The sequence below is a fragment of the Chaetodon auriga genome, chromosome 7, assembly GCF_051107435.1.
Source record: "Chaetodon auriga isolate fChaAug3 chromosome 7, fChaAug3.hap1, whole genome shotgun sequence".
In the NCBI taxonomy this organism is placed as follows: domain Eukaryota; kingdom Metazoa; phylum Chordata; class Actinopteri; order Chaetodontiformes; family Chaetodontidae; genus Chaetodon; species Chaetodon auriga.
The window spans coordinates 9,773,711-9,798,465 of record NC_135080.1 but is presented as its reverse complement, the minus strand read 5'-3'; the positions used below and the strand labels follow the sequence as shown (position 1 = coordinate 9,798,465).

The following is a 24,755-nucleotide window of genomic DNA, read 5'->3' as shown; positions in this document are numbered from 1 at the left end:
CTGTTTAAGAATGTAAAGCCCTCATTTTAATCTCTGGCAGTTAGTTTAAAAGCTGAGTCAGTGTTAGACTTTAAAGTGTGGGGCTATTCCCTGGAAGCAGTGCAGACCCAGTGTGAATAAAACTCACAAATGAATTGTTCACTTTTGCCAGCTCTGCTGCAGAATGGAGGATTCATCACATCACGAGTCCAGAGTGTGTCACAGGAATAGTAATACACACTTTTAATGCGGCGCAACCTCCACCAGTTAAATGCTCGAAGGCACTTTAGTAAATGCAATAACACAAAATGAAATTTTAAAGCATCTAGTCAATTCATTTAAAATGTAATTATGTGGTGAGGATTTACTAATGTGCACATTTATTGATGATTCAGTTACTTTTTTACTTTTCTAAAATAGCATCACTTAAATGTATTTATTTTGTCTTATGTTGTTTCAATAGGCAACAGCCAATTAACTGATGAGAATTAAGGCGCAGCTATTCTGGTAGCACACTCCAGATGCCGAGGCATCACTGGTGTTGACTCAGCAGAAACCACATATCTATTGAACCATCTGCTTTACATGATGACACCAGCACTGAGATAAGATAAGACTTTATTGATCCCCAATGAATAAAAATGAAAACAGAACAAATAGAACAAATAGACAATAAAACACAAAAGGTACAAAATGAAATCGACTGTAAAAGGCTATGTACATTATATACAAAGGAGTATAAAAATGCTCCCAAAAACTACAGTGTCCAATAATCTAATAACTGACTCTCATCCATTTAAATAGGACATTTCTCTGCTGTATCACTGACCTTTTCGGTTAAACCCTACTGTACCATGTGATAGTTAGACTGCTGTGTTTTCTTTAGAAATGACCCTGCTTGAGAGGTTTCACAACACCTTCTTTTTTTAAAATAATTATTTTAGGAATTGAGGGCCAGTTTCTGTACATTGTGATCTTTGCTTCTGTCTCCATCACATGACCCTGATGTCCTTCATATTCATGCCCTTCAGTCTACTGAGTGCCTGCAACTACAGCTTCCTGTGTCTGGGGCAAGTCTGTCACTGTCAGCAGAATTCACTTCCTAAGCAAATGCTTATCTAGAGGCCTCCCTGTGTTGCCCTTGTGGTTGCTGTCGCATGTATAGCTCGGCTTACATTTGCTCATATGTACTATATGTCAATTACCCAACCACCCATATTTACATGCAGTAGTGTTTCCCACAGCTGTGATCTCTGCACATCTGGGTCTGATCAGGAGTGCATCAAGCATGGATTCTACCGCAGCGCACGAGACAGCTACACTTGCTGCTTGTCTATCCTTCTATCACCTTCCTATTTTTATACTTTGCTCCCTTTCTTTGGCTTCTGTTCCTTGTTGAATGTCTTTGGTTTCACCTTGGGTAGGACATGAGTTGGTCTGAAGAGTTGTTTTAAATTATGTGTCCTGCGTTTCTTTCAGTCCTCAAGCTCTAAAATCACAGAGTTCTCCAGGACAAGGGTCATCATGAAATCCTGCCTCTTGTACTGAAACATTTACATGAATCATTTACACAAAGGCATAATCAAATAGTGTTTGGATGCACAGTAGCAGATGCACATGCAGACATAGGTAAAGCTGCACTATATTCACACACACACACACACACACACACACACACACACACACACACGCACACACGCACGCACACACACACAGTAATCCTTGTCAGCTCCCTACCAGACAGACAGGAAGAAGGGAATGAGGAAAGGAAATAAAGTGAACGTAACTCAAGACATGACTGACTTTCCATTTAAACCCCTCTGAGCCTCCTCAACAACCCCCATGCACACACGCACATGCTTTTCCCTCTCTGTAGGCACACTGCTTTCCTCACCTCCCACGTCACCCCTTGACCTTTAAGTCACCACTCATCACTTTCACTTTCTACCAATCCCAGACCACAAGGCTCCTTTAACACAGCTACCGTCTTGCACTTCTTTCCATGCTTTGAGGATAATAGAGGTGAAGAGAGGAGGGAGAAAAACTTCATTTCCTCTCTGCACGTGGGGTATTACTTTTACTGTCGCTCTGCTTTGAGCAAAAATAGCCAGTCTTCGTAGCCGTTAAGAGTCTTTTATCGCAACGCTGACTGTGAGGTGAGGGAAAAGGCAATGGAAAGAAACCCTGGTGTTCGAGGGCAAACATCAAGCTAATAACAGACGCAGAGCTGTAACAGCTGTGGTCCAAAGAGCCTGACCTCTGACCCTTGCGAATGGTCACCAGTTGATCATCTTGTCATTGTGACAGACAGAAAGATGTAAGAAAGGAACTTCTTACCACATAGAGAAAGAGAAAAAACATTCAGGGTGGTCCTTGCTGGGGTTTGTTTGCGACTGCCTCTGTCTTTATGTATGCATGTTTATGTGTATATATTTCCCTCGACAGGCTTTCAAATCTACTGGCTTCCACTGCCATCGCTGAAATGTGTGGGCCACACTTTGTTTTGACAGTTTAAGGTTTCTTTAGCTCCTGCTGCTGCGCTGCTCAGTGTAAGTTCCAGTGGGTCTGCCTCCCATATGGTTATCCACACAGAAAAAAATCTACAGCAGCTCACATGGAGGTGAAGGGGGACATGGATATACCCAAAAAACACTGCGAGCTGCAATGTTTCCAGCTTTTACTGAGGATGAAACCACATTTGCCGTCACGGGCCATCAGGGTGTAAAGCATCGCTCTGTGCTGATCATAAAAATGTACTGAAATGGTGCATTTGTCCAACTATCGCTGCTAGTTTGATTTCTGTGGGAGCTTTGTGAGGGCTCCACATTAGCAACTGCTGACTTAAGTACATTCCTTCATTTCTCATGAGGCCCATGTGTCCAGCATGGGTGTGTTGACTGTCTGCATCAAAACTGCACACACACACACACACAAACATCAGTGGGTCCAACTGGCTCCTGGGCTTTAGCTTCTTCGTAATGATGTGGCTGATTCCATCCTGAGCTCCAGATTGTTGCTCACATTTCCTAGCAACTGCTTTTGTTTGGGTAATGCTACAAATCACAGCTCATCTCTTGGGTCTGGCATATGCATCAGCGAATGACCTACTAAACACTACCTGGCTTACATGACTGGTCCCTTTAGAGGAACACAAGTTCATTCAAGATTTCATGGTCATTTTATTTATCTCATGCATCCATCCAGCTGTGGAGCGAGTTTGATACAAACTTTTGTCAGTTTCCTGTGCTAATTGGTATTTTATATTAAGAATGGATGAAATGACGACATGTAATGTGAAAAGTGTTGCTCGTAGTGACAATCTCACAACCATCACCCAAATTTGCAGTTGTCTACAGGAGTGTTTCGGCATCTTTCAATTGATTGTTTTGATTTTATGGCCCATAACTTTAATGTTTCGGTTTCCTCTCACTGCTCTCATCAGTGCTGCAGGCAGCTGTTTTCAGCTAAAAAGCTTTGATAAAGCCACTGTACGCTACCTGCTCAGCTCCACATGTCAGACAGACAAAGTTGGCAATTTGCAGGTGAACATGGTGGAGCATTTAACTGCTAAAGAGCAGATCACTCCCTCAGGAGTTGGCAACTCTGCTCTGTGTCTGCTGGATGTGTAAATACACAACTGTTTGCTGGCAAATTCACCATAACAACTTCAAAACACGAAACTACGTCGTCTTTACACCATATTACTCTGCTTCCAACACTTTAAACAGCCACCCCTTGTGTAGACTACACATCATAGCCTACATATCCACCCACTGACTCATTTTTAACAAATCAACTCATATCACCAATGCACAGACATAAGGCAGTAAGACATCATCTTGTCAAAGAGGAGAAACTCTGTCTCCAACTGGAATGAAACCCAAGTGGGCGCACATTTTGAATGCCTCTGGCACCTGTTGGCAGTGGCGTTCCTATTTAAAAGTCTCCAGAGTGTTAATGTTTGTCTGATAATCCCTCACCCCACTGCATGAAAAAGCAAGGTGCAGAGCTATGGCTTGAGAATTGGAAAAAAGAGGGACAACAGCTCCCTTTGAGAGACTGGCCAGTGTGGGATACCAGGCATATTTGACAAGGCGTCTCTGTGTGCTCAGCAGAGACCTGTGTGCACACAGACAGGCCAAGGGACACGGCAGAGAGTGTCAGCTTCAGCTGTTAACCACAATGGTCTGGAAAGCATGTGCAAAAAGGTCAACGTCATGTATAAATGAGGATGGAAGGCACTGCTGTAGGTGCAACTGGTCTGAAAACACACTTTTCTCATGTGGAAACCAAGGACTAAACACTAATTGCATTCTTCCCTAATTAAGAAATTTTAGGGTCCAGTGAAATACAGGGAACACATTTATTTGCTACTTGAAACAAAGCCATCATCAACACTTTCCTTGTGTGCTTTGGATATAAACTAATATGTCATAAAATGACAGAAACGCTCCAAGTAGCAAACACGACTTCAGTAGCAACCGGTGACCTCAGAGCCGTAATGAGCGTCTGTTTTTCCTGTGATGTCATCATGGTGTCTGAGGTTGCTAGGCTCTGTAAAGACGTTGGTGTGGAGCAGACAAGCTGCAGCAGGTGGTCCAAATGATGTCATGTAAAAATGATTTCACTGCAGCACTTAAACCTGTGAGTCTGTTTACAAGATTAACAGAGTGACACGATTTCTGTCTTTTCATTTCTTTAACACTGGAGGGTGTTTTTAAAAAAAGGTTTTCATATTTAAATCTTAAATATTAATTATCTGAGTCATTTAGAATGACAGAGCAGACACAGTATGATCATTAGAGCTGTTGATGCCATCTATTGGTTGCCTGTAAGGATAACACAATCAGGGTAAACAGTTGTAAAAAGCCACATACAGTTAATAACATTGACAGATAATGAGATTGACAGTCACTGGTATATTTCTATAAATCACAGATAATTCACTTTGAACAGAAAGTCAGCGTGAGAACATTCACATTGTTACTACTTCAACCAGAGATGGCTTTTACACAGACCTGCCCAAAGCTAAGCTCCTGTCTCGTTTTTTATTTATAGGTGTTTAGTGTTTCCTCAGCTGTGTTACAGCTCCTCCAGATTGCATCTAAATTACACATTGGCTTTACTACAGAGTGGCAAATTAAACGTTTTTTCCAGGGGCACAGAGGAAACGCTGACTGTGGATGTGATTGAGTAAAGGAATGTAATTTGTGAACACGACTCTTTCACAACAGCCCTCCAGCTCGGGCTCGAAACAACGAGATTTCAAAAGACTATTAGAAATACAGAAGACTAATGTTACAATTTAACAGCCATGTAGTTACGTCATAACTCCCAGACGTGAGAAAATAAAGGTTAAATGCAAGTGTTCCCATGTCATTAATGCAAAATCCCCTGGTGCAGTTCTGGCCTTCACTCTCAGCTTCCTCCTGACACCTGATCCCATTTAGTTTTATCAATCCATCACTGAACATCAAAAGCTGGAAAAGCTAAACCTGTCTGACAGAAAACATCAACCTTTGCTGTGTAACAGCGGTGCCACATTGTTGATGTAGCCTAATTGGGTGAGCTGGCTTCTTTAAAAGCTTCCCCTCTTTTTGGGACTCAATAATTTAGAAGTGCTTTGATGTTTTTAGTTTGGTGTTTGTGTGACTGGAGTGAGGAAGGTTAGGTACACAGCAGTGGGCTCCACCAGTCCACCTGGTTATTCTCTGGGGCCCAGAGAACCACATCTGCACCCAATCAGGTCGGAGAACCCCCACTGATGTTCTTCCTCTGCCCTAAGGACAGAAACTGAGGGATATGGTCCCATTAAAAAATGGATCCTGTGCCTTATAGTATGCATTAAATCTGTGTGCCATGTTGCATTGCCATGCTGGCTGTGTTTATTAGGCCCCTCTAACATTTAATGGTAGTGATATCCATTCACTGAAAGCTTTGGTCAATTTATGGCCGAGTCAGTTGATTTATGATAGCACCTCTGTCCTTGTACCTGGCTCTTATACCTGGCTTATAGTGCTTAAAGGCTCACTGTCAAATGCAAGACATGACTTGTGTGAGATCATGGGAGTTGTTGTCTTCATCTTTAAACAACCAGCTGCTGATGAAAATCTATCTGACATGAATCAGGCAAATGTTCACAAATGAGGTAATGTATTAAAGTTTTATTCCCATTACATTTAGTCACGTTCACAGACTTCCTCTCTGAGGTATCGTCTGGTGTTTGCCATGTTTCCCTAGAAGTTATTGCAATTAAAGGAGTAAAGGGGATATGATGGCATCAACAGGCGAGCAAAGGAAATGCACCCTCACCTTGAATAACAGTATGCTGGAATAATGTAAGCATGCAACTAAACATATCTGAGGAAGAGAAAGGAGGCTTTCATATGTGGAGTCCCACTGCAAATCAACCACTGTTTTCAATGCAACCATGGGAGCAAGACGACAACTGATACCCGCATGCTTTCCTTTCCCTGACTAATGGCCAACACATACACTCCTGGTAAAACTGAACCATCATCAAAAGAAAAAAAAAAAAAAAGTCCTTTCCTGAGAAGCAATGGTCCGAGAAACCTGGAAGCACCATCACAGCATGACAGATCCATACCTGGCAGAGAAGTGCAAAGATGAATCTGTCTTACTTGTGGCTGAAAGGTGGATGTGTGGATTCTACAATGCCGGTGTTAAATTCCAGCATCACCACAGCGCCTGAGAGAGACACCAATCTACTGTATGAGCAAACATGTGTGCGTGTGCATCCACAAGGCTGGGTATGCAATGGAAAGACACGCTTTACTATTTCTAATAGATTTCCCCACCCATAAGCTTGGATTGCGGCAAAAATGAAGCAAGTGATACACTTGCTGCCAAGTTTGCAGCATCAAAGAAATGTGGCAGACTCTCCGAGCTAACAGAGCAGCACTGTCTGAGACTGCTGTTGGTCAGCTCCCAGCAGTCCTCTGCTGTTTCCATGTTCAGGCTGCGAGCATTCAGGTTTCAGTATGGAATTCATACCACAGACCAAAAATATGTCTCACCCTTCCCTGGTTTCCCTCATCCACCAACTCTGTAGACTTTATCCTTCCATCCCTCTTCTTCTCACTTAGCTCTAAGTTTCCTTTTTTTTTTTTTTTAACTGTTTGTCATTACTCATTTCAGGTATTACCCACACACATATGATAACATACACTGTATATTAGGTATGAAATCTTACATGAATTTAATGACTATGAGAAAATAAATGCTGACTGCATTTTTTAGATAAATGCGGGTAAAAGTTTCTAATAATAATAATAATAATAATAATAATAATTATATAATAGTAGTAAAAGAACAGTGTAATTAAAATCTATTTGTCCCATTTAGCTTTACCCAGGTGACGTGTGTACACGACGGCTCACTGTTACAACTTCCTGTCACACCGACATTGTGGCTTGTACTTTTCCTGCTATGAGAGGTCTAAAGGTCTTTGAAGGAAACATTGACATACAGTAATGAAAGGTCTATTGAATGTTGAGTAAAAGTTGATTTTCTTAAATCCAGTATTCACTCTGCTTTTAGGTCTGTTTTTGGCCAGACATACAGTATATCAGCCTGCATTAGCTTATTGCAGCTATATCTGTATCGGTGCACATGTAGACTGATAAGTAATAAGAAAACTGACCAGTTGATTTTTCAGTGGAAAACTGTCTTAGTACACATTTTGGTCACAATTCTTTCACAAACCAATCCAATAGATCAGGGTCAAGATTGTTTGCATATGATATGTGTCTAAAACAAAACAGATCCTTGGGTTCAAGTAACGGAGAAGGACATCTTTAAGTTGAGTCACTGACTTACTGAGTGACCGAGCAGGTCTGGTCTCCTGTTGGTTCCAGGAGTGGAGATGGACAGCTTTGCTGCTGAATGGAAACATGGAAAATTCAAAGGTAGGAATTACTGGTTGAACAAAGCGTCTATTGTTGAATGTTCCCTGTTCTTTGCACATAGTTTAGCAAATATGTTGTGGTAAGGACTGCCTCTAATGTTAAGTGGTCAGATGGTAGAACATTGACAGATGAATCCACATAGAAGAGATCTGCTCCCATGAAATATAACTTAATGTGAATGTTCTGTGAGTCCCTTGGAGAAAGTGGACTGAGGGGTCATGAGGACAACATTTCCAGCTAGAAGACATTTGATTCTGTGCAGATTTGCTGCTTTTCCACACTCTTCAAGGTGGCCCAGGAGTGGCCACACTTTTACCTACCTCATCTAGTGTAAAAACAGGTTTTGTTTATTCATCTCTGGAAATGGTGGAGGTAGTGCAACTCTTCATGTTGACGTCTCACTTTAACAGCTGTGACCAGAAATTGGGTTCAGAGGAACAATCTATTTGACCTGGGAAAGGTGAAATTCATAGACACGCACACACAAATAAAATCATACAGTGGCCCTTTCAGTAGCTTCATATGAAACCATAATTTAAATGATACGCGTTTTCCTTTAAACACCCGAGAGGAAAGGAGCAAATGGGAAAATCACATGTTTAAAATCCTCATAAATATCCAAGTCAGTGGAAGGTAAATGCCATCGTTCTCCAAACATGAACCGCAAAACCAGAACTGAACAAATAAACTTTTCACCATCCACAGAGGGCACATGGTGCGAATGAGGAACGGTCTTCCACATTTGAGTCACACATAAAAATACGTGGTGGCTTTTAAAGACATCAATTAACTAGTTTAATTTGTGTTTGATTGTTGCCTCGCTCACACATGCAAGCACTTTTCTCTCAAACCATGCAGCAAGTCGCCTGCATTCCAAAGTTTATGGAAGAGAATTCCCTCTTTCCCCGTATCTGCCTGGGTCATATCACACCGCTGCAAGACTGGCTCTAAACTTTGGAAAACTTTGTTTTTCCTGAGATCTCAAAAATTGATTTATTGGAACATTCCCACTTGAGGACAAACCACTGACCTCTTTTGAGTGTCTTAAAATGCAGCTGTTCGGTATTGGAAATGAGTGACATCTTGTTTCATGGTTGTGTTCAAAGCTGTTCTGTGACTGATATGGCTTTATCGCGAATGTTTTATGAACAATAGCTATGAACAGAAAACCTAATCTGAGAACATTCATTTACAAATATAAGTCTCTACCTCAGTCACACGCACTGCAGTGGGTTTTAGAATGAACTCTAACACTATCCTACAAACATCTTCTGGAGCGTTGAACGTTTTCTCCCTTCTTTTCATCCTTAGTCTAAGAAACCTGCAAGTCACAGCATTATTTATGAGGCCTTGCAAAAAGGAAGTTTTGGCCTATTTTCAATGTGCATCATTATTGGAATTGGTGCAATTGACTGAAAAATTGCTTCCAGTTGTTGCCATTAAGGCACAGGGTATTTGTCTTCATGAAAACACTTAAAATAACTTGAAATTATTTTCTTTAGACAGTCGCCAAAGAAGTGCGGTTACAGAGCAAACATACAGTAGACCATCTCACTCTGACCATCTCTCAAAGACATTAATTCACCATTATTTTTGTCTAGCACACAATATAGTTCTACTTTTCTTCAACTATTATTATTTCATCAAATCAATTACATACATATTCATATCTTTATATAAATACGTGGCTTTATTCCCCTTCTCTGTCTCAACGTCATCCCTCACCTCTCAGTTTAAGTTGCAGGAGGGCAGTCAAATCAGCGCAGGGTCACAAACAGAAATCAAAGGCTCCCCTGTGGGTCTTGCTCATTGAGGAGCTGGGTGAGGAACTATTTTCACAGCTGGAGAGTTAAAAATGTGTGTGTCTGGAAGATTTCTACTGCAGCCACAGCCATAACCTCCTCCTGTACGGTGAAGTACAACTGGATAATCCACATGACCTTCATTACAACAGAAATATACAAGCCCTCTAGTACGAACAGCCAACTCTCTGTCCCTTCAACAGTGATATACTCTGTTTCATAGACATAACACAAGTCTCATTTAAGAGATTTTGGTTTATCACAAAACATTACAAAGACATGAACAGTTTTTACTTTTTAATTTTTTTTCTCTCATACTTTGATAAAGTAGATACTACAAATAGATATACATGTACTGTATTATTACAGATTACCATAATGTATAACATTACTGTAAATTCTTGTGTACAACACAATAGACAGATTTTTTGTATTTTTTTGACCAATGAACTGCAATGCGAATAGACATAAAAGAATCTGCTTTAAACTGTCTTCAAAATAGAAAAAGTTTAATCGAGAAATCTGGTGTAATTCTGGTATGAAAGCACTGTACCATTCATGCAGATATGTATCCAGTGTAAAACAAGCCTTATATATTTTTGGACTAAATCCATTTTCTTCCACTGTGAAATTCAATGAATGGCTCTTGAAAGCTATTTTACAGTATACTCTGCCTGCTGTCCTTTTCATTTTGCTGTTAGAGGACAAAGCAACATGTCATGACATCGACAACTTCTTGCCAATATCTAAAGGGAATGAAAGCCCTCTTGGGAGCCTTTTCTTCTTTCTTTCAATCTGTTACTTAATTTTTTTTCCTCCCACTCTGTATAGTACGTCTGCATGTGCTGTAATAGAATCCTTGTGTGCAGGTAGTAATTCCTGGTCAGAGGAATCACTTTTAGTTTGACTCTGGCCCTTTTGCTCCCACGAAAAACATCCCAAATGAGAACCACCTATGAATTTCCAGACCCCTAGTTCCAAAGTTACAATAACAACTTTCTCGCCCCAGGCAGGGTTTTCCAGTTAAAAAAAAAAACAAAACAGTTTTCCCTTTAAAATGTCTGTTTCCTTTCTTTCCTTGTGCTCTGTTTATTTTTTAATCCAGATTTGTCACTTTTTTATAATATTTCACAAGCCGTGACCCTCACAAGTCCACATGTGAGGGAACATGTACTGTCCTCCCTCAGTCTTGTCTTTTTCTCACAGTACACGTACATATGTGACCTTTGAATCTGTACCCAGGTGGTTTTTGGCCAGGCACTTGTATGTGCCAGAGTCTGAGTCTGTGGGCCTCTGAATGATCAGTGTGCCCTGAGGGTGAAGCATTTCGCTACCCATGGGCCGGCCTTGTTCTGCTGCTGACAGAATTGAGTGATCTGGCAGTTCCCAGGTGATATCTGGCTTGGGGATCCCAAAGGCGACACAGTTGAGCTGGATGGATGTCCCGCTCACTGCCTTCACATGGGGAGGTGGCCCTGTCGTGATCCGTGGAGGGTAGGCAATGATAATGACAGGAACAGTGAGCACAGCCTCCCCAGCATCGTTATGTGCCCTGCAGATGTAGTTCCCTCGGTCGTGTAGCGTTGTATCCTGAATAACCAGAGTACCATTCTCTAGTAACTTGTAGCGTCCAAAGACTTGAGGCCGAGTAAGAGTGTGGCCACCAGGAATGGTCCAGTAGATTCTGGGTCTGGGACTCCCATCAGATAGACAGTGAAGGAAAAGAGGGTCTCCAGACATACTCCGTATGATGCCCCTAGGCCTTGTCAGAATGTAAGGCTTCTGCCCAACATCCAAAATTATTAGCTTCTCAATATAACCCATGAAATTCCTGGCACCACAGCGGTACTTCCCAGCATCCTCTTGGTGAGGATTGTAGATGACTAAAGTCCCATCACTGCCTAGGTGATAGTGAGAGCCACGGTTAGGTTGGCCAGTAAGCCGTGTTCCATTCGGCAAAGTCCAGATGATGTCCGGCATTGGGTGTCCATCAGCAGAGCAGTTCAGAATTGTGGTTTTCCCAATACGAGACACAACACGTTCATTGAAGGGGTTCTTGAAGATGGGCCTTCGGAGCATACCGGTCACCTCCAGCTGCACAACCATTACTGCCTCTCCTCCATCATTCCTCGCCACACAAATGAATTCTGCTGTATCAGTTGGTCGCACATTACGAATCTCTAATGTCCCATTATGATAGACATTAATCCTGCTGCCAAAGAATGGTGCTGTTAGAAAGATGTTATCAGGCATAATCCAAGTGACACTAGGAGTGGGATCACCCTCAGCTTTACAGTCTATTAATTTCCTGGAGAATTTAGCAGCTACATCTTTGATTACAGTCCTATTCTGCTGATAGCCATTGATCATTGGAGGATTCCCATCTATGTCAAGCTTGTAGACTTTTCTATTTTCTCCAGCGGGGTTGCGAGCCATACAGACATAATCCCCAGCATCAGTAACCTTCACATCCCTGATATCCAGAGAGCCATTGACATGCATTAGGTAGCGTTCATTAGATGCTGCAATTACATCGTTGGTGGGCAGCATCCACAGGATCTTGGGTTTGGGCTCCCCAAGTGCTTCACAGTCAAAGCGGATGTTCCCTCCAGGCTTCACCCTGGCATAGGTCTGGCTGGTTGGACGTATCCTGGGAGCAGCAGTCACTACGCTGATATGTACAAGCATCTCATCCTTGCCCACCTGGTTCTCAGCATAGCAGGTGTAGTCCCCTTCCTCTGAAATACCAACCTGGAGAAACATGACACAGTGATTTTTATTTTTTGAAAAAGATTGTATGTATCATCAAGGAAAACAACATGCCATTACATACCTGGTTTAGGTAGAGAGTTCCATTGTCAAAAAGTGTATAGCGCCGTGCTCGTCCTCCTCCACTGCTGGCATCAGACTGAAGTGCACTGTTGACCACTGTACCGTCTGGCAGACCCCAGGAGATCTCTGGCTTTGGTACTCCAGAGGCTTTACAGTCAACCTTCAAGTCCTTACCGTAGGGTACCTGCTTCTTTCCATAGAGCTTAGGCTCTATCTTGGCTGGCTTCATTGACACACTGACCCTCATGAGCTGGAAATCATCACCAACTTTGTTTCGTGCCACACAGAGATAGTCTCCAGCATCTTTGTCACTCACAGTGCTAACAGTAAGTGTACCATTATCCAGGACCTGAATTCTGCTTCCCATCCTGGAGAAATACATGACAGAAAATTACAGAGACTTAGTTTTGGAGATGCCAGAATAAAACCTGATCAAATAAAAGTGAGCACCATTTACTATAGTGCAGGGCAAGGACAAATGACACATATAATATTGTGACTTACTATACTGGTATAAAACTACTATTTAGAGAATCCAAGTACTGTAATCCATATAGTATCTGTTCATGTTTTATCTTGAAAGATAATGGCTTGATGGCATGGATTTTGCTGTGCATTCCAAGAGGAGGAAACTAATTGTTTTTATAATGTATGTAAAGTACACTACTTTGAGAAAAAACACATAAAGTAAAATTAGATTTGTAACCATTCTACAAAGCTGTGTCTTGTGTTTTCATACACCACAGTCACGTCCATAATAACACCAAAGAATTTTTTAATTTTACAACAGAGGGACACGGAAGAAGCCTAAATGACAACACAAATGAGGACACTGTGTTCGAAAAATGTTCAAATAGTTAAAAATTAACAATGGAAAACTGGATTAACTACTTACAGCAAACAAACATGTACATAAAATCACTTGGGAGATTGAAGAGAGTTAAGATTTTATGAACTGACCACTAAACCGAGCCAAGGCCTTGGCAATGAATTGAAAAACATTAGCACTTCATTGTCATGTGTTTCTTGAAAATAACAAGCTTTCTGTGTTGCTCCTTAGCTGTTGTTTCTCTGATCTTGCATGCATTGAGAGAAGTCAAATTGTTTACAGACCAAACATATACTCTAAGTATACCACTATTATTAAATGCACTCTCCTTAATAAATATATTTTGAGTTTTTTTTTTGAATGCCAAATATTTGATGTCATTGCAATGATATATTTGAAAGGAAGATGACTAACATTGATGATACAATAAAATGACTTACTATTTTTCTTTAACATGTAGGCCTACTAAATGTACATGTTCTTACCTGTGCCACTGGTCCACCACGGCTTTAGAGGGCAGCCTCCAGATGATCCTGGGTTTAGGGTCTCCTGTAGCTGAACAGTTGAGTTTCAGCTGATCTCCGAAGAACAATTCTGTCATGCGCTGGGATTTTTCCACTATTTGAGGTGCAGACTCTCCCTTCTCAACTGTCAGGGTCACCACCCTTCTCTCTGAGCCAGTTGAGCTGGTAGCAATACATTCATATTTCCCACTGTCTGCTTGACTCACATCCTTCATGTGGAGGGTTCCATTCTCATACACTGACATCCTTGCGTTACTGGCAGGTCTGTTAGATCGTACCATTGACCCATCATGGAGGACCCAGTGAATTGTAGGCTGAGGGCTGCCTTGGCCAGTGCATGGTAGCCACAAGCTTTGGCTTACAGCAGCTTTCACCTGCTGTCGTTTCTCCTCCACGATGCCTGGGGGAGCTGCCACGACCTGCAGTCGGACTGTGGCAGTATCAGCTCCAGCTGGATTACTGGCAATGCATTTGTAATGACCTCTATCATAAACAGACACCTGCTCAATGACCAGAGTCCCCTCGGTAGATACTGATACCCTACCCTTCTCTTTGTTCAGACCCCTGACCTGAGTTCGGTTGGCCAGAATCCAGGATATTGTGGGTGTGGGCCGACCCTCTGCTTTACATTTCATCTCCACAGTGTTTCCTGCATGAGACTTTATGTCACGCATTTTTGGCTCAAGGATGCGTGAGGGGTAAGCCACCACAGAGAGGGTGACAAGAAGTTTATCTGATCCATGATCATTCTCAGCTAAACAAAGGTACTGGCCACGGTCCTTAATGTTGGCATGCTGAATTGACAGCGTGCCATTGCTAAGCACTTCAAACTTGCCCATCCTCCCCTTAATGGTCATGGTGCTTCCTGAAGGAGAGAAAAAATGATTTATTCTAAGAAACATTCAACTTAAAAACATCCAAGAACAATTCAAAACACATTCAAAACAACTGGAAAAACATTAACCACAGTGATACTTTAGGTTACTTCTTGAAACTCACTTCCTCCCCTTTTGTGATTTTTATTTACCTTATTACCATTTGTGCTGTTTCATGTTCATTTTGATGTTTTCAATTTGTTTTCATGTTGTCATTATGTTATTAAAAATGGCTTATATATACACACAACAAACACCATAAGTTCATAACAGAACAGACAAGGAGTACACATAATTGCTCCAAGACAAAGTCACAGCCAAATATACTGTTTCCGAACCCCTTTGTTAACTTAGGCAATCAACAACACAGTGCTCTCTGCTCTTTGAAATAAAGTGAAAAATATTATAATTGCCCAACTGTCTTTCATTTACTTAGCATTAGCATTTCTAGATATCCTAGATATACAGCTGCACCTGAAAATAAAGGATACAGTTTTGTCTGTTAAATACTTTTACTCAACACCTGAACCTTTTGTACAGTTTTTTTTTTTAATAATAAGAATATTATAACAATACCTGTGCTTGTGGAGAAGCGCTTCCAGATTATAGTTGGCTGAGGGATTCCAACAGCCTCACAGGGCAAGAAAGCATCAGAGTTGGATAACACAGTGAAGCTGGCAGCATTACCCCCAACTATCTTAGGTTTGCTTGTCATAATCTCTGTTGTGGGTTCAAAGCCAGCAATATTGGCACTTGTCGCTTCATTGCCATTGACATCATTATTAACACTAGAGATGGCATTGTGTCTGCCTATGTTGATGTATGGGTCAGGGGTGTTGGTGTAGCCTTGCTCGGCTGTAAGGATGGTCATCGTGTCGAAGGTGAGGCCTTTATCTGCACCATCTCTGGTGCCACTGCTCTGCACCGTAGGTCTGATTCTCCTCATTGGTGGCCTGTGAGTGCTGTGACCATTGTTCCTCTGTGTTGGCAGTCTGATGTTGCTGTGGACTCTGGGCTGAGCTGCTGTGTAAGGTCCTTTTGCGGTAGTTGGCATGAATGTGGTGGTGGGGGTGAATGTGGTTGTGGGGATCCAAGGTGTCTTGGTTGTAGTATAGGCTGGTAAACTGCTAGATGGGCTCCAGTCAAAGTCCTCATATAAGTCAGTCTCCTCCTTTGACGTTTGGTCAGTGGAAACAGCTATTGCCGTTCTGTCCTCTGTCCTAGATGGGGTATACAGGGGCTTGTAGAGTGAAACAGTCCGTTGTGGTAGTGTGGTTGTCTCCATTGTAGTTTCCATAGTTGTGAACTCTGTAGTTAAAGCCTCAGTTGTAGTGGTAGGGTGTAATTTAGTGATTGCAGTTTTCCTGAAGGGTCTCCTGCCCCTAAAGGGCCTCCTTCTCCGCCCTTGCCGTCGTCCTGTCCCACCAGGCCGCTGTCTGTTCACAAACCAATTATCAGGTAGGCCCCCAGACCCAGATGATATGGCTTCATCGGGATTTTCAACTGAAGGTGGTTTGACAGTAGGTGGGGAAGGCAGAGTCTCTGATTCTGGTGGTGTTTCAGCAGTGGTGGAGGATCTGGAGTAATATGATGAACTGGTAGTAGTTAGATGGTGAAAGCTGGGTCCCAATGTTGTGAACTCAAAATCTGCAGAGGACACATCTCCATCTCCATAGTCATCATCTATTGAGCCCTCTTTGTTCCCTGTCTGTCTGAATGGGGGCAGAGTCTCAGGTTCAGCCAGTGAGTCTGCAGAGATGGAGGGAGTAGGAGCAGGGGCTGTGGTTAGGGTCGCTGTTGAAGTTTCAGCTGTAGTAGTAGTCGTAGTTTTTTGGGTGATGAATGGCCTCCTTAGTCTGCCCAGTATCTTTTCCCGCTCTCTGCCTCCAAACAGTCTGTTCCATGGAATCCTTCCACGAATAACCTTAGAGGCAGTTGTAGTAGTAGTGGCTGTGGTGGACATTGATGGTTCTTTATTTGTGGTCAAAAATGGATCAATTGTAGGGTCAAACTCAGGGGCATCAGCAGAGGTTATGTAGCCACTTGAAATTTCTGGTCTTGATTCTGTATGGCTGGAGGGGACACTTGAAGTAACATGGTAGTTTGTGGTAGAAATAGTAGTTTTTTGTGCAGTGGCAGGTCTCTCTGTTCTGTGTAAAGATGAGCTGGATGAAGCTGCTGGTTTCACCACATGCACATCAGAGGTTGCTGTCTTCTTTTTGTCTTCATCACAGTTGCAGTCTGAGGGAAAAAATGAGGAAAAAAAGAAAAAGAAACAGATAGACAGAATAATATATAGAAGCATACAAAATAAAATATTTAACAATGGCTATGTTTGACCACAAAACAAGGTTGCTTACCTGTGGTTAGTTCAATTCTATATGGCACTGTGGCATTCCCTTCCTTCTTCACTGACGGCTGTTTAAGTTTATTGATGAAGGACTGCATGTCAGTGATCCTGCTGGGTTTAATTATCCTCCTGCGGCCTTGGAAGGTCCTCCTGCGCCCCCCTCCTCTGCTGTTCTTGTGTGGGATGATATGGATCTTCTGTCGGGAGATGATTGTGGATCCAGCAGGCAGGCGTGGGGATTTGATTGTTTGGGTAGTGTGGAAGGTTATCTCATCTTGTTGCCTCTCTGTGGTGGTGACAGCTGTGTATGTCGTCTGGCTTTCTGGATCCGTGGATGTGTGAACAACTAGTTCCACTGGGCCTGGGCTATCCCTCATTGGAGTGACATTAGGGTCTGTGGTAAATGAGAGCGCCGCCCAGGTGGATGTCTCTGGCTGTGCAGGTTGTTCTCCTGAGAACTGGAGCTGAGTTTCTTGTGATGAGTCAGTCACACTAAGTTGGAGAGTGACTGGGTGCTCATTTGAGCCTGGCTTGGTATTTCTTTCCAGGGCATAAAATTCAGAGGTCTCATCAAAACTAGAAAGGGCTGTGTTGTGTGAAATAGTGCTGTATGGTGTAACTGCTTCACTTTGTCTTTCACTCCTTTCTGTTGGGTTGTTTGTGAATGTGAACTTGATTGGTGTAGAACCTGACTGCATATATGGCTCTGCTGTTGGTGTGTTCTTATTTTTTGTCACTTGACTTGAATCAATGTGATTGCTGACTGCTTCCATGGCAATTTGATGTGCCTCCACTGTTGCTATTTTACTATGCCGATCTGTCTGTGTGGCTGTTATAGTTTCAGGCTGCCTGTTGCCTTGACCAAATATTCTACCTCTCTGTGGATTACCTGTAGCTGGTTTGACTATCCTAGGAACGATGAGGAGATGATCTTCATTATGATCCTCACCAGAGCCAATTTCACCATCACCAGATAGACCGGTGTTTGAGTCCACAGTTTTCACTCTCTCTGTGCTAGGTTTTATTCTTGATCCATCTTGAGCCTTTTTCATAAATTCAGCAAATTTCTGTGGGTCCACTTTCCTGGAGGTTTTATCAAAGACCCTACTACTCCAGACACGTCGGCTGCCAAATGACCTCCTTCTCTGCAGCAGTCTACCTCCAGCACCTCCTCTACCTCGTGACCTGACTCTGGGGTAAGGCCGATCTGAGGTGATAGTCCTGGATTCCTGCATAGTTCTGTTCAAGGGACTGGAAGAGGGATTCTCATTGCGAGTGACTGTGTCCTCAGCCAAGCTGGGGTTAACCTTGTCCCCCATCTCTGTCCCCGATCCCTCACTGTCCAGAACTGTGACTGCCTCAGACCTCTCTTCAGTCACTGTCACCTGAGACACGAGCAGGTCAATTCCAAGGTGATTAGCAACTAAACACCGATAAAATCCTCTGTCCCTTGCTGTGAGACCCTGAATCAGCAGGGTTCCATTGTCATATACTTTCCTGTTCCCATGAGACTTGTCCAGTACTGAGTGATCAGGGAGTATCCACTGGGCCGAAGCCTCAGGACTCCCTGAGGAGCTACAGTCAAAAACCAGATTTTCACCCAGTGGCCTTGAGAGTTGAACCCCGTTGACCTCAGCTTCTTCCACATCAGGGGACAGAACAGTCACTCGAAAGGTGAGGATATCGGCATCCAGGTAGTTTGTGGCAATGCACCGGTAGACGCCTGTGTCGGAGGCATCTGCACCCCGTAGAGTGAGCTTCCCCTCGGCAGTGATTATGATCCTCCTGTCCTCAGTGGAGTAAGGAGCTCTGACCTTACTTCCATCTGGTAAAATCCACTCCAACAAAGGCTTAGGCTCACCTTGGATTTGACAGTTCAATTGTACCACGCCACCTGTTGAAAATAAAATAAATATTTTATTACAGTAATATTGCTTTCATACTTAAAATGCTCAGTAGATTTTTATCATATAACATGCATCTGTTAAGAGTTTAATTATAAGTAGATGAAAGCTGAAATGAAGGTCATAGCAGTTGTCAGCTAGTTTATTAATTAAGTTCATTAATCTCTAACTCCCACCTGTAACTATCGTGTGCTCAGTCTTGGTCTGATTATCTCTCTTGATCATGGTCCAGGAATAGCGATCCCTCTTAGGTGATGTGTTTTCAACACGTAGGTTGACCACAGACTGATACTTAATGTGCAGAGTAGAGTAAGTGGTAGTAGTGCGGTCAAGCTGGAAGCTCACCTCTCCTTGCATCAACCATGGAGGGGAGGCTTTCATCTCAGCCTCAATGTTTGTGTGAATTCCTTCCTCTCCCTCTTTTGCTTCTATCTGACTATATCTGTACACCATTTCTGGGCTTCTGGCAAGCATTAAGCCCCTCTCCAGTCTCATGGGAGAGTCACTATAGGTGGCCAGGATCTGCCACAACTGCTGTATATGTTCATAGTCAATATTACACACCAAATATGTAGTTATGGCAGCAGTAAGCAAGGTGACATTGTTTCCCTCCTCCTCTTGTAAAGTCTGTGTCAGGTTCTCGAAAGCAGAGGGCCTCTGGACAGTGCAAGATAGGCTGGCATCATTGTGAAACTGGTTAGTTAAGTTCATTTGTATGGAGCCTAATGGGGCAATAAAATCCTTGGGGGAAACTGGAGTAAAGTCCCCCTCATCCAGGCTGATGTTTTTCTGCTTTAGGTGGGGTTGGATCCAGGGTTTGGTACAAGTGAAGGCATCACTGGGGAGATGGGACAGAGGTCTGTTGTGGTAAGGGGCAGGAGTTTCACAAACAGGGCACAGCTGGCCTCTTGGATATCTCCGGTCTCGCTTGCATTTCAGCACACCTGGAAACATTTAAGTCAAATGGTGTAGTGTTTAGCTGGTTGCATGTAAGAAAGGAACATTTACAGTTTCCACATTATGGGCCCGCCAAACCTAAAACTTGTGAACCAGAAAAGATCATCATCACCACACAGAACTGTAATTTATGAGTTGACTTTTACATTAGCAAAGTCATCAATAAAATGCATAACTTTTGTTCTTCTGTGTGTTTAGTGTTTTATGAGAAAAAGCGTTGATCTTTGCCTCCAGTGATGCCTCTGCAGAGATTTATATGTTTCACTTGGATAAACCTTTTGTGCTTTGGATATAATCACACGCACTATTAGTTTGTAGGAGAAAGAACAGACCACTTTAAAAGTCTAAGTAGAATAACCTATTAAAGTACTAATGCAGTTAGCAACTTTACCACATGTGTCTTATTAAAGCTGCTAGCAAATGTGGGCTTACAAAGGTTTAGATCAATGTTTTTCTTGCATTTATGCATGGAAAAATTATTGGATTTAGAAATTCTTCTTCATTAAGAAAGAAGAGGCTATCTTCCCTTGTAAACATGTTACAAGCTCACACCTCTCTAAATGCTTCCAGACTTTCCAAAGCAAACACACACTCCTCACCTCTGTTCCTCTGTGCCCACACTGAGAACCACTTCATACGGCAATCACATGTCCATGGATTGCCATGGAGGAAGAGGTTCTCTAACTGGCTGCAACCTGAGAAAATACTTGCAGGCAGAGTGGTGAGGAGGTTGTCTGACAGGTGGATGTTTCTTACTGAGGACACCTTGAACACCTGGCTGTGCCTCAGTGTGATGAATGTGTCTGGGTGGAGCTGCTGGAGGTGGTTACCCTCCAGGTGGACCAGCTGCAGGTTGGTAAGGCCATAGAAAGCCTCTGGGCTGATGAAGTCTATGTGATTGTGGTCCATGTGGAGTCTCAGCAGACTGTCCAGGCCTTTGAATGTCTCTTTGTTGATTTTCTTTACTTTATTAAAGGACATCTTCAGGACCTGCGAGAACATTGAGATGGTGGAGATGTTTGTCCAAAGTATATTGACTCAAGACTATGTGTTATGTTAACACAACACAGCACATTAATGAGAGATGCCATGTAATATGAAAACAGTATAATTTGAAAACAAGCCTGGAAAAGTGCAAGTAGACAGTAATTGGAGAGCATCCTTTATATAAACAAATAAATAAATAAAAGTGGCATATAATACAACCCACTCACCCCACAGCCCCACAACGATGCTGTCTTTGTGAATCTTGTGGTGTTTAACTTTTGTTAGGACTATGCCAGAGAGGAGTCTTAAGTTTGTTTTGCTGATGGAGAGGATTGCATTACACTGTTGCTGATATGTTGTTATAAATCCATTTCCTTGAAGATCAATCAGTGGAAGTACAACAGCAGATATCAACACCAAGAACCCATCTGTTTATGTATTGAAACATAGTACATTCTTGATGGTTGTGTCATCATGCACAAGTGTTGAAGTTCGCTGTAGGACACTGGCAGGATGCTTATACTCCAGTATGTTCACAAGGCACTGAGAAACACATGATTTTACCTGTAAGGACTTGAGGTCTTGGAAGGCTCTGTCTTCAATACTATGGATGGTGTTGCTATGCAGCATCAACAACTCTAAGTTCTCAAGTCCTGAAAGATCATTTTCTCTCAAGGCCGTTATACTGTTGTACCTAAAGCAGAGAAATGGAACTTCAGGATATCTGTTCAAATGTACCACATGCTATTTTACAGAAGTAAACAAAGAATGAAGATTAGTACTTCATAACAGCGACAAATTAAAAATGCAATATACTTTGTGCTACATATGTGGGAGTGTGGGACTTTTTTTTGTTGTTGTTGGAAGATACAGTAAACAGCTGAAATTGTTTTCAATACCTATGAGAGATTGGTTTTAAGTCTGGAGGTACTTCAGTTAAAGATCCTGCACTCCCTCACAGGTGTTCTGAGTTGAACTGGCTGATTAGACCTCTTCTCAGATTTAACTGGGGCATTGCAGGGTCACCACACTTAATGTACAAATAAAAATGGTAAAGGTCTGTATTATCTTCCCTCTCTTAAACTTAACAAGAGACAGAAATCAGGTACAGGCACAGACCTGATGGTGTGATGACACCAAAATTTGAAGAATAGAGCAAGTGTTTTTCATCTCTGGTCTTGCTTTTCATGCCAGACATTCTGCCTTATCATAGCAGAAAAAGCACAGGTGTTACACATAACATTAATAATGAGTTCCACATGTCCCAGTAAGCCATGCCACTGAGCCAGCTTACACAAAAGCAGTGCCTTGGAACTGAGACTCCTAAATGGAATGCAGCCATTGTTAATGTTATTAATTACAACTGTGCTAATGGTGCCATAACATTTAAAAATATCTGTCCTTAATATGTTCTGCTCTGGTCTGACCACACCATTAGGAGAGGTCTAATTAGGCACAATTATTGGAAACAACTATGGGCATGCACCATTGATGTGTATTATTGAATCAAGTGAAACTTTTAAAAAAGGATGTTTACCTAGAGGACAACCACACAGGATGTCACAAGTAATGTTTTTGTGTTTCATATTGCCACATTTAAAGTTCAGAGGAAGAGATTCAAAACTGGACACCTAACTCTGGCACCACCCTTCAGATTTCTCCGATGCTAGTAACGGACAAGCTAGCAGGTAACGATAGCAATAGGACAGGGCGGGACTTTAGCTCTTCCTTAGCGAAGAAAAACTGAGAAGATTTTGCTGCAACAGTTTTTAAAAACTGGGAATCCAGAACTGAGGAGCTATCAGGTATTTCTTATAAAATTTGCTTTACAGTTATAAATCATAGCTAGTTAAGATAGTTGTTAGCTATGGCTGTTGGCTAACGTTCCCAAATTAGTCGCTTTAGCCTGAGCTATGTTAGCTTGTTAACCTAGGTGTGCTAGCTACTGTAATGACCAATGAATGAAAAATAACTACCATTTGAATTTTCATTTCAATTTTAACCAAATATTTGTTTTATTACCAGTGACAATGGCAAAGTTAGTTTAACGCTTAACTCTGAAAGGACAGTAAGTTAGCTTACTTAGCTAACATTATTGGTACAGCCTGGTTTAAACCAATCACTGCTCTTTCCGCTGAGCATGTGCAGTTCTCAGATCAGCTGTAAAACTGGAAAGAAAGCGAAAGCTCACCCGAGGTTAATTCTTTCCACAGCTGGCTGGATGTGGTAAGGTATTGCGGTCAGGTATCTGAAGGTGCAGTGCACTTCGTTGGGCACATGGCAGGCGCATGATTTGGGGCAGTCACCGCTCGTCGGCAGCACAGCAGCCAAGAACAACAGAGCCTTCAGGAGCCACCTCCGCAGGTACGAAGCGCTGCAGGCGCACACACTCATTGTGCACGGCGATGGGACTTCAGCTGCACGGGAAGGGGGGCTAGACTTTGTCCTGGACCATTAATGAAACCCACCTGGAGAGAGAGGCACAGCCTGTTGAAGCGTTAACTTACTCCAAATAGGAGTTTTAGATACAGACAGACAGATAGAATAATATCAATTGTATATCGGCTAAAGCGGATTAAGGCAACATTAGTGCGACTTTTTTTGTAGTCTGCAGCAAAATTTGCATAACTTAACTCAACCTTTTACAACTCATATTCATAATTATTTATTTACCTGTTCTTATTTGTAGACATTATAAATAAAAGCACACATAATTATGATGGAAATAAAGTTAAACATGGTATAACTTTGCATGCAAACTCTTATACAAACATACTTAATTGTATTTATAATCGCAATCTACAGTTTCCCTCACCGCACTTCAACAGCTGTAGAAAACGCAACTGGTGCACTTGTAGGAATGTCAAAATCCAGATGAAAAGAGTAGAAGGTCCACATTCAGTTTCAGTGCTTCTCCAGGTTGATTGCCCTGTGTCTGAGGCGCAGAGGGACGGGAGTCATGTCTGTGTGAGCGCCTGCAGTTGAGCGCACTTTGGTGTCCTCCGCCCCCCTGTAATCTGCCGCAAAGTAATCCCAGAGTAACTGCAGCTCTGAAATAGGCAGGGAAGTGGTCTGCTGGAAATACCACGACAGACTGTTAAACGCCATCAAAAACACAGTCCTTCCTCACAAGGGGGACAAGAGTGGAATTATTAATTGCTGCCAAGATAATAAGATGTGATTTACATGATTAAGTTTTAGAAGTAGGTCAGCACATTGTTTTGCACAGAAGCTTAGAAGAAAAATCTAAATGCTTCCCTGATGTGATTTATTAGATATAGCTCCCGGATAGATTTCAGATTTTCGCTTGTTCTTGGCTCTCGACTATAATGACAAATGGTACATAATTCAATTTGGACATGGTAGGACAAGTGCCCCGAACCTGTCTTCACTGCAGACTCTTTGCTAAACTCTTCACATCAGATAAAAGCACCACGCTGATAAAAGACAAATGTGTCACACATTAGCTCAATAACCATGTTATTTTCTTGAATCCTTTGTTTTTATTTGTGCGTTTTTCTTATAATAGAAAACACAAGCCAACCATCATTCCAGGCTTGCGGGGGTCAGTTTCTTTTGTTTTTCCTTTTTCCAAAATCCAGTTCCAGTTTTCCAAATCCTGTCCCACCAATCAGCATATTTAAAAACGAAGACTTTTCCTGCACATTGTTCTGTTCATGTATAGTAATTGTATCAGACATGTTAAATTATGGCTGACTTTTTCCTGTACCTTAAAAGTACATTATTTTGATATAGTGTCACATAGCACCCCAAAATCCTAAAAGTGT

The 24,755-nt window shown here is 42.2% G+C and overlaps 1 protein-coding gene across 2 annotated transcripts; it reads right to left on the bottom strand.

Moving 5' to 3' along the window:
* Positions 1 to 10,896: 10,896 nt before the first annotated feature.
* igsf10 (immunoglobulin superfamily, member 10) lies at positions 10,897 to 23,361 on the bottom strand. Of its 2 annotated transcripts, XM_076735648.1 has the most exons (10): positions 23,159 to 23,361; positions 21,532 to 21,661; positions 20,580 to 20,970; positions 19,200 to 19,967; positions 17,956 to 19,013; positions 17,130 to 17,871; positions 15,346 to 17,010; positions 13,856 to 14,759; positions 12,543 to 12,909; positions 10,897 to 12,460 (listed from the first exon to the last, which is right to left on the bottom strand). In XM_076735648.1, exons 1-10 carry the CDS (start codon positions 23,359 to 23,361, stop codon positions 10,910 to 10,912), a joined length of 7,779 nt encoding a protein of 2,592 aa, XP_076591763.1. In that variant the 3' UTR covers positions 10,897 to 10,909. The 2 variants fall into 2 exon arrangements, with proteins under 2 accessions (XP_076591763.1, XP_076591762.1); XM_076735647.1 differs by having other exon boundaries at positions 17,130 to 19,013.
* Positions 23,362 to 24,755: the final 1,394 nt, after the last annotated feature.